The 10,227-nt window shown below is 58.4% G+C and overlaps 1 protein-coding gene across 12 annotated transcripts in view; it reads right to left on the bottom strand.

Annotated features, from left to right (window-relative positions):
* Positions 1-3,975: 3,975 nt before the first annotated feature.
* Positions 3,976-10,227, bottom strand: part of ATP2B3 (ATPase plasma membrane Ca2+ transporting 3) — a 39,532-nt gene continuing 33,280 nt past the window's right edge. For all 12 annotated transcript variants that reach the window (XM_077146331.1, XM_077146332.1, XM_077146336.1 and 9 more), the window contains one exon: positions 3,976-4,546. In XM_077146331.1, the coding sequence (XP_077002446.1) occupies positions 4,238-4,546 (309 nt within the window). In that variant the 3' untranslated portion in view covers positions 3,976-4,237. The remainder of the gene's footprint in view (positions 4,547-10,227) is intronic.

Genomic DNA, 10,227 nt, shown 5'->3' with positions numbered 1-10,227 from the left:
TGCTGTTCGGCCTCTCTTACTGTTGACGCAAAAGGGATGGAGAGACTTAACATTTCCCCTTTGGGGTCTGGGTCTTATCTCCCTGACAAGATGACAGGCTCCTTTCACAGCAGAGGCTTCAGTTTCTCAGGATCCCCTTTAAGCCTCAGCCCCAGCTTTAAGCCTCTAGCAAGGCAGGCAGTCCGCACCCACCAGGCCTGTTCCAGAGTGTTCCCTTCCTGTCCCACCCCATCCCCAGGGCGCATCTGAAAGAAGGGGGCGCAGTTTGAATAAGGCTCCCTAGGGGTCTCGGGGGAGCACTGAGCTGGCAGCACATGGCCCCAGAAAAGTCCTGGACTGCCTGGTTCAGGGGCCGCTCCCCGGGGAGGATTTTACATCTTTCGTAAACCAACCAGGTTGGACCACATCAGCTCCGACTGGACCTGTCACGCTGCCCTGGGGTTCCCTCTCTGGAGCTCTTCCTGTGCTGGCCCCTGGGCCTGTCACCTGAGCACCTTGGCTCGCGGCCACGAGTTTTCCGCATGTGTCAGCCACAAAACCCGGTTTTCAGCCGCTATCGCTCCAGCCCCGGGGGGGCAGTATGGACGAGGTGGGATTGTCATGGAATTCCTGTGCACCGCGAGACTGACCAAACTCCGGTTACAGGGTGGGCCCCTCCCCGCCCTCCCCGCCCTCCCCGCCCTCTGGCTTCTTATTGCCAAGGCTTTTGCAAAAAAAAAAATTTTTTTAATTAAAGAACAAAATGATGCTGCTTAGACTATTAGTGGGCCATAGGAAGGAGTGAAGATGAAGGTCTGAGACAGGCTGCGACAAGGAGGCGCCTTGCAGACGTTAAGCTGCGTGAGAGAAGCCAGGCCCGTGAGGCTGATTACGGTCTGATCCCACTTCCATGGGCCGTCAGGGAAGAGCAGAGCAGAGCAGCGGGATGGAGATTAGATGTTAGCAGGGGCTGGGGGAGAGGGGAGGCATTGCTTCCCGGGTACAGAGCTTTGGTGTATTTTGGAAAAGCTTAAATAAAATTAATTTGAAGAAATAGTGGGTATTAAAGATAAACAGCCTGCCTGTCAGCCATGAAGGACGAGGGAAGCTTCTTCTAGAACCTGAAGCTTCAGAGGGCTTTTAGCCCAGCGCGTAATTTGATTACTGGAAAGTGATAAATTGTGGAGCCTTCCTCAGTCTTATAAACCCAGGAAGAGAAGGAGGAGGAGGAAGAGGAGGGAGAAGAGGGGGAGGAGGAGGACGGGGACGAGGGGGGAGGAGGGGGAGTTGGGATGTCCAGGGGGGACTTGGCCTCTCTTTCCAGATCTCTTCTTTTCCCCCATGGGAACCCACGTCATACTTGATGTTGGAAGCCAGTGGCACACATCAGACAGATGTGATGTTTCAGGATTTACCTGCACATCAACGAAGCAATAAGCTATTCATCTGTCTCCCATTTTCTGCTCTCTGCCTTTTTGCCTTTTTTAGAATCGCAGGCTCTGGTGGTTGGAAGGGAAACACGTTTTTCTCCTCTCTCGGCAGCTTCCCTGGAAGATGCGTCCTTTGGCACTGCCAAGTCTAAAAGGGTGCTGGGTGGAGCAGACAGACAAATAGAAAGACGGCGACACGTGCGACCCGGGCCACAGGACTGCTTTCCTGTGGCCCCGGGTGGCAGGGGAAATCCGAAGTGGGGCGGGGTGCGGGAGCTGACAAAGGAGGCGGCCAATGAGCCAAGGAACGGGTTTCCTTTTGGTGGACTCTGGCATCCGGGTGGCTGTGCTGGGGGTGAGGGCAGCTGTAAGGCGACTCCCGTGCTGGGGCGGGGGGGGGGGACAGCAGTGTGGGACTGCCCTTGGCCTGGCCCAGGAAGCAAGTCATGGTTTGGGTCAGCCTCTGTCCCCCCACCCTGAGCTAGCCCTTTGCCTCCTGCAAATAAGGACGTGTGGCCTCACCTGCCACCTGCAGTTTGTGACATCTCCAGGGAGGTGGGGGGGCACCTTGGCTTTGTTCCGTCTGTCTGACAAGTGCTCAGATGATAAATAACACGCATTACCCAGACTAGGGTTAGAGGAGCCTTTTTTTTTTCTTTTTTTATACACAGAAATTTTGGTCTATTCTTTGAATTAGGAAGTTCAACTACAGACTTTAAATTGTTATGCATCTGTGGCCTTCCTCGTTAAGATAGAGTTTGTTTGTCTTTATAACAGGCAGATAAAAACATAAAACATATTTAATAACTGAACAGAGTCGACCAAGCCATTCCGTGTGATATAGTGCTGTGTAAAGAGGGGCTCCCTGGTGAGCGAGGGTCCCCCCGCCTGAAGGCTGTACAAAACAGCAGGAGATGCGGTCCCCAGGGCCCCCCTGCCCCTTTTCTTGCCCCCCACACCAGCAGAAAGCCAACTTAGCAATTGGACAGTTGACATTTACAACTTTATGCAGCAGCAGTGAGGTGGGTGTTTTTCCTGTTTTTTTTTTTTTCTAATATATAATGACCATTTGTTCAATCGACGTGTCCACGCCAGAGAACAGAGAGAAGCCCGGAGAGGGCCGTCACACGGCTTGTCCTCTTCGATTTCAGCATCGCAAACTTTATTTCGCGTTTCCAAACACAAAGCCCCTCAGCAAAGCGAGTTGCCTTTTGTGTGTGTGCGTGCGGTGGTTTAAACAAGGACGTCAGGGAAACGATTTACAAATGGGTGACATTCTCGATGTGCCCTTTAGAAGAAAGGGATGGCTTTAAATTATCGGTAGCTGGCATTTCGAAGGTGAGACTTCGTCCTCCAGTGGCGACGCTCCCTCCCGAGAGCCATATGGGCCCCCGCCCCTCGGGAGGTTGGCACGGTGCTGCGTGAGCGATGGCAGGAGGGCGCGTTCCGGTTTGGCTTGGCATGCGGGTGCCGGTTGGGATGCTCCCCCAGCACATGGCGATGGCGGTGAGGGGAGGGGAACATCATGACAGGTGACTTGGCAGAGGAGGGCCGGCTGTCCACTGGGAAGTGGCCCATCTGTCTCTGCTTCCTAAACAGAGTGCTAGTTTGGGGGGAAGTGAGGCGTGGCATGTGGGAACCCCACGTGTCAGCAACACCAACCTCCCCGGCCTCCTGGGCCCAGGAGAGAGAGAGCGCCACAGGCTCGATTCAAGCTGCATGATGACACGCCACCCCTCCAAGCGGCTTCGCGACTGCATGAGCTTCCCCGCGGTCATCCTTATGGCTGCAGACAGTCACCCGGGCCTTTGGGGGCCACCCGGGGCCACTGGGCCTGCCTGCTGGATGTGCTGGGACTCGGCCTCTTCCTGGGCCCCTGGTGCTGGCCGCGACCCCTCCGGACCCAGCTCTGCTCAGCCTGCCCTCCCCACCACTGCCGCAACCAGCATCCAGGAGGAAGGACAGGGGGCCGGAGCGCAGGCCAAAAGGAAACCCCAATACAGCTTCCACGTGGAGCAGCCCTTTGGTATTTTCCTTTTAAAGACAAAACCCCACTGGACGGGCTTTTTCCGGGCTGGGGGCAGCTTGCACCCCCCAATTCTCTCCTTAGGAACCCTAAGAGCGATGTGCCTGGAACTGGGCTGGCAGGGGAGGGAGGAGGGGCAGAGCGTGGGACAGTGGGGGGCAGCAGGGCTGGGGGGGTCTAAACTAAACGAACCAGAAAGAGATTCTTATAGTATAGTTCCCTGCAGAAAACACCTGCCGCAAATAAATACTGGGATTTCCCAGTGAAAAAAGCGCCTCTCTCCCTCTCGCTGGACCCCCAATATCCACACACGGGGACACACACCGCCTGCAGGAGTGTGGAGTCAGTGTCGCTGGGGCAGGGGGAGTGTGTTTGCAGGGAGCCCTTTTTTTTTTTGCACGGACAGGCCGATTCGCTTGCTCCTGCGTGGGTGTAGCCAGCCCCCACCCCCCACCCCTGAGCAGCCCCAGCCCCGCTGCACAGCCCAGATAGCGCAGTGGGGGGAGTGGGGTGCAGGTGGGGGTGGGGGTGGGGCGGTCGTGTTTCTTAACCAAGAAGGCATCGGTAGAGAGAAAGGTGGGGACCCCAGCTCTTCTCCCTGGCTCGCTGCTTCTTCCTCCCCAGGGGGCAAAGCAGCACCCCTTCCTTGTCCCCGATGAAGGGGTTTGGCTTCCTGCACAGGACAGGCAAGAAAAGTCTTCCACCGACTTGCCGTGTCCGCGGTTTGACACCTGTGTGCGTGTGTGTGTGTGCGTGTGTGTGGCCGAGAGTGAGTGTGGCCGTCCCGACGTGAGCGCCGGGGCTAGAGCGACGTCTCCAGGCTGTGCAGCGGGCTCCCGGGGCCGGGGGCGGTGGCCGTGGCGCGGGCGCCCGCCGACAGGTGCACGCCGCCACCTGTGGCATTGTTGTTCCGGTTGGGGGATGGGGGCGGGGGTCCCCGCGGGCGCTCCTCGTTCTCGTCCACGTCCGTGTCATCGATGAGCGGGATGTTGTGGGTGAAGTCGTTGCCCAGAAACTCAGGCGTCGCCATGAAGTTGTGGATGGAGGTCTTGGACTCCGGCTTCTCCAGGCCTTCGTAGAGCGAGCTACGGAATGCTTTCACCACCCGGATCTGCAAGCGGGGTGCGGGGGGGGGGGCAGGGAGGGAAGGAAAGGAGGCGGTTAGCGGGTGGCGGCCAGTGTCCCAGGTGCCTGTGTTCTACGCGTGTGTCACGCTGGATTGCTGGGGACTCGGGCTCCGGCCACCGCGGCCTCCCTGGGGGCCCTCCCTTCTGTGCTGAGCAGGGCAGGATGTTCTGGAACTCAAGAGGGAACAGCCAGATGCTCGGCTGACCACAAGTCCAGCAGCCACCTCTGCCCTTTTGTCGTCCCCGTGCTCGCCCTCCTTCAGCCTCGCCCTCCTCTGTCCCTTGTCCTTCCTCTCCGAGTGCCCCAGGCCAGTGTCCCAGCCCTGGCGCTGTCTCTAGCTGTCACCAGCCACCACCACGCCTGTCCCTGCCCGCCTGTCCTGTCCTGCCAGGAGCCCTGGCCACACTGGGTCACTGCGGCCTCACGTCCTTGCACAAACCCTCCTGCCCAGGGAGACACCACAGCTTTCCCTGGCCTGTCATGCCCCCTCCTTCCACCCTTGCCAGATCCCTAATCTGTGACACTTCCCATGGTACACAAACTTCCCCCACTGCTGCCCTCAGCCCCCCGCCGAGCCCCACCCTTCCGCATGGCACCCCCAGGAAGAGCCGGACGTGCTGTCCGAGGCTGACTCCCGCTTCCAAATGCCACTCCCGACACTTCCTGCAGGACCCCGTCCCACAGGTCAGCCTCTGAGGGCTCCCAAGCCCCTCCCACCTCCCCCTGGCCCCTCCCTGGTCCCCCACTTGTCCAGGCGAGGCCAGATCCCCTGCAGCCCCCCCCCCCCCAGGAAGTGGGTCTCACGGCAAGAGGCACCTAGCGAGGCCCTGAACTTGCTTCCAAGTCCCAGGGCTAGGATCTGGCTTTTTTGGTTTCCACCAGGGATCGGCAAATGAATGGCCAAAGGGCCGAATCCAGCCTGTGCCCGTTTGTGTAAATAAAGCTTTATTGGAACACAGCCACACTGTGTTCACTCCAGAGCTGCTCTCTGGCCACAATGGCAGAGCTGAGTAGCTGGACAGAGCCCGTGGAGGCCCTCAGAGCCAAAGACTTTGGCCCTTTGCAGGAAAACTTTGCCGACCCCTGGTTTGGCCAGTGGGTTAGCCCATTCGCCAACGCCTCCCTTTTGGCCGGGAGGGTCCACAAAGCTCCCAGCCCCCCTGGTGGCCTTGGCCAGGCGCAGCACTGCCATCTGTCCTCCACTGAAACAAGGCAGACCTCACAGTCTTTTAAGTATAAGAGTGAGCCAAAAACCTCCATCAAATCAGAATGTTCTAGCAGCCATCTCTTAAATCCAGTTGGGATTTTCTTTGAGCTCTCTGAAGCTGCATCTGCCACATTGCAGATATTCAAAATTCTCACTGGGCTGCCAAAGCAGTTTCTGAAATAGGAGGGAGTATAGAAATGGAGAATCCCATCTTGTTTTACTTTTTTAATGGAAAGGAATGGAATTCACATCTCAGAGCCGGCACTCAGAGCTGTGGCCTTGTCTGTCTGGGCCCAGGACGGCGTGGAAGGCACCCAAGAAGTCCGTGGAGGTGCTTTCGGTGCCATTAGTGCCACCTGCACAACCGACCCCCTCTGCTTTCCAGACTTCGGCTCCCCGTGGCCTCCCCAATTCAGCTTGGGGGTCTGCCGGACCCCTCGGATTCAGGGAGAGCCAGCTCCTGGCCCCATCTCCCCACTCCACCCCACAACTGCCATCCAAAGCCCATTCGTCAGCGCACCCAAAACAGCTTCCCGACCCGAGCTCTTCCCCTTCTCCACTGCCACTGCTGCGCCCCTCATGCCCGGAGGCTGCAGGAGCCCCACCCCAGCCCCACAGGGGAACGGCTCCCGCCTGGCCTCGGCTCTGGCTGCACGGTGCCCCGGAATTGGCCAGCCCGTCATGTGCCAAAACTCATCCCATTGCATATACGCCAAAGCTGGTGGGTGATCTTTACGAAATAAAATAATTCAAAGGTGTCCCCCCACCCCCACGGGGTCTGGCCGGGGCCTCTGGGAAAGGACCTGGCCAGGCTGGGGGCATTGCAGGGGCTCTCCTATAGCTCTGAGTGAGCCAGTGATGCGCCCTGTCACCCCCTGAAAGAGATGGAACCCTCTGCCCCCATCCCCCACCCCATCTTTACAGACACCCTGTCTTGGCCCCACAGTCCCTCTTCTGGCCACACTTCTCTGTTCTCCTCCGTGCCAAGAGCTGTTGCCTACCCCCCTGCCCTGCCGCGCTCTGTACCCGTCCTCTCCAGAACATTCTCCAGTCAGGCCTTGGCCTGGCTGCCCACTCAATATTACGGGTCCCTGGGGACATGCGCATGGCTAAACCCCACCAGCCACCGCCCTGCCCTCCTTGCGTCCAAGGGCCCAGGGCTGGCTCCTGTGGGGGCTCTTTTGCCTTCTCCATCTAGAGTCACACATTTTCTTCTCATCTCACCTCAGTGCACCCCAAAGCAGCCCACTTTCGCGTCCCCTAACCTGGCCCCCATGCTGTGCGGGCTGCCTAATTCCAGGTGGACCTGGCCCTGCTCTTCCCAAGCACGCCGGGACCCCCCAGCCCAGGGCCTTTGCACCGGCCATGCCCCTGTTCCGTTTCCCAGGGTCTCATGGCCCCCCTGGCCTCCTGCTCTCCCAAGGCCCACCCTGTCAAGGCCCCAATTTCCTGGCTCTGGCCACCTAGCTTGAGCTGGCTTTGGAATCCCTGAAGCGAGATTCTCCTCCAGGGCCTTTAGCCCCACTCCCCTCACCCCACTCCCAGTTTGAACTCCCCAGGTTCATCCTCTGGCTGCCTTAAGGAACTCAGCACAAGGACCTGTCCTCAGAGCATCTTTCGTGGACAACCTCTATCACAAATGGTGTTCCGACGCTTCCCTGAGCCTGTCTTGTTGTCCCAAGAGCCTGGGGGTCATCTGATGACTTACTCGCCGCCTGCCCTGCCCCCGAATGTGAGGCTGGCTGGGTGAACAAGTAGGAACCCTGAGCTTCACTGCTGTGGATAGAGGTGGACGAGGGGCAGGGCAGGGGGCGGGCACTGCAGGCACAGCCCCAAAGCAGGGGAGATGCTGGTGGCAGCTGGGGCAAGGAGCGTGAAAGTGTCGGCTGACAGTGGAGCTGCCCCGTTTTTGATTTTTCAATGCAGTGGTGGTGGGGATGGTGGTGGTGGAGAACAGATGTGACAGCAGGGGACAAGGAAAGGCGTGCAGGAACCCTAACCTTGTTAAAAATAAAGGAAACAGAGAGAAAGAAAGGAAGAGCAAGAAGACAGAAAACACTCCTGAACGGCAGTGATGACAGAACAACAGAAACGACCAGCCACCTTCCTGCGTTTTCCAGCCAATTCCTCAGGCGGAAAGCAAGCCTGGCTGCCTCAAAGCTTCCTCCTGTTTGACCAGCCTCCCTGGCTCTGACCCACCCGCTTCTAGCACCTTCCATGGAAGGCACCTGCAGGCTCCCCTGTGGCCCATCCTTTGGCTTTAGATTTGTGGAACTGCCCACCAGGCGCTTTGGTGCTTTCCAGCATTCCCTATGGGAAGGAGGGTGAACTGTGACTTGCAAACAACACAGAAAAACATTTCATGAAAATAAGCCCTTCTTTTGGGGTGTAACAAGAAGCAGAGCCCACGAGGCCTGTATATGTGAAAGTGAGATAGCTCCTCTCTGGGTGGTGGGACCCACCCACAAGAGCAGCAAAGAGGAAGTCCCCACTCCTAACTATGGGGACAGTGGAGCCCTCTCACAGAGGGATTGAATTAAAAAACAACCCAGAAAAGAAAGACCCGGCTTCATATATGTTAGCAAGCCAGAAATGCCTTTGGCCAGCAATTCGGGTGAAGACTGCCCCCATCCCGTATCTGTAAGCAGGTGCCTGGAACCATGTGAGCTCTGACTCATGCTTCTAACCTCAGCAGCTGAGCACATAAGGCAAGGCCTGAGGCTTTTCAGGGTGGTGGGCTGAATGGGCATGTGGGAGAAGCCCCTGAGCTGTCATCCTTGCTGTGTCCAGTGTAGGCAGTGGGGCCTTGGATGAGTCTTGGGAGCCCTCTGGTGTGTGCTCCAGGAATAGTCTGGAAGGCTGTTCCCTGTGGTGTGGCCCAGGCTTCCAGGGAGGAGGAGAGTCTGACTTGGGGTAGGGCACGGCCCCCGTTGGAGGGGCTGCTACTACTACTGTGCATGATGTCAAACACTGGAGGGACGGAGAGAAAATACCAATATGCTGGCTACAGAAACACTGCTGTAAATCCAGGAACCTCCTGAGAATGGAGCAAACCAGACTGTGGTGACTTTACAAAGCACCTTCCACCCTGTGGCCGGCTTCATGGCAAGTGCCACCGGGGAACATGTCTGCTCAAGTTCTGGGAAGGTGTGTGCCCAAGGGAAGCCATACGGGGGCTCCCCCAGCCCGGCTGAGCCAAGCAACTGCTCTGATCTGTGTCTGGCGTGGTTAATAAGAACAAAACAGCTCGGCTCGAACTCCTGCCTGCTCCCTGGGCTGGGTGAGGGTGGGTGATGTGACAGGAAGGACTCCCGGGTCCACAAGCAGCAAACGGGGGTGTGTGTGTGTATGCAAAGGGGTGTACATGTGCAAGGGGCAGGGGTGGGGGCAGAATTTGGCAGAAAGAGGGGTGCAGGTTCGCAGGTGGGTGTGCTGGACTCCAAGGGTCGTGTGTCTCTGGCATCCTGCTTGTCACCCTCTAGCTCAGGCCAGGCAGGGGCCACTTCTTGCATCTGCCTCTGAACTGTGGTGTGAGGTGTCTCCCTCACCTTGTCCTCACACCAGCCCCAGGGTTCCAAGGTCACAGCCCCAAACCCAGGGTGCCTGGGGAGTGACTGTCATCTGACACTCTGGCCCTCCCTCTCCTCGTCCCTGTCCCACATACTCTAACCAGAGCCCTCTGGGTTCTTAGTAAACCACACCAGAAGCCCCACCTGGTTCCCTGTATGTGGACAGACAATGGAAGATCCTTGTGGGAGAAACTGGGTTTCCCTTAGGAAACCTTGTGACTTAAGGAATGTTCCAGCCTAGCTGGGACAGGCTGTCATCAGAACACCTCTGGGCTAGGCTGGGAGTACCGTGGTGGCCTGTATCCTGCCTGCCTTCTGAGTGGCCACCGTGCTCTGGAATGTTCCGAGGAGAGGGTGGTGGTGGGAGCTAGTTCTCATGCTGCCAGGACTGGCTGCTTAGGAGCCCCGGCAGGTCCCTACCCTCGTGAGCACCCATCTTGCCTGGATTTGTGAGATGGGGGTGCTGGGCCTGATTTCTCGGCACCTCTGTAGCTTGCAGTGGGGAACTGAAGGGGTCTGGGTGCATAACCCGTGGGCTCAGGCTTGTCCCCTGGGCACTTAGCAGTGCTGCCTGCTGCGGCTGGGCCTCCCTTCCCTGGGCCAGACGGCTTCCTGGAGTCAGGCCGCGGCAGACCAAAGTGAAATCCTCGTTGGGCTGCTGCAGCCAAGCGGAGGGGGCGGGGGGGAGGAGCGTTGCAGGGCGGCCTCTATGGGTGGCCACCCCAGGACCCCTTCCTCAGAGGTGCACTGGGCTCTCCCCCAGGCCCACTGCCCACCCCACGCCTGGCTGCAAGTGCTGGGACAGGACAGCCACCTCTCTCCTGGCCACAGGGTAGCGGGCGGTGGGGTGTGGGGGGCGGCTTCTCTCCCGCTGTACTTACCGGCACC

The sequence above is a fragment of the Tamandua tetradactyla genome, chromosome X (assembly GCF_023851605.1).
Source record: "Tamandua tetradactyla isolate mTamTet1 chromosome X, mTamTet1.pri, whole genome shotgun sequence".
Classification (NCBI taxonomy): Eukaryota; Metazoa; Chordata; class Mammalia; order Pilosa; family Myrmecophagidae; genus Tamandua; species Tamandua tetradactyla.
Note: the sequence above shows the minus strand (reverse complement) of the source record. Positions and strands in the feature narration are given on the sequence as shown.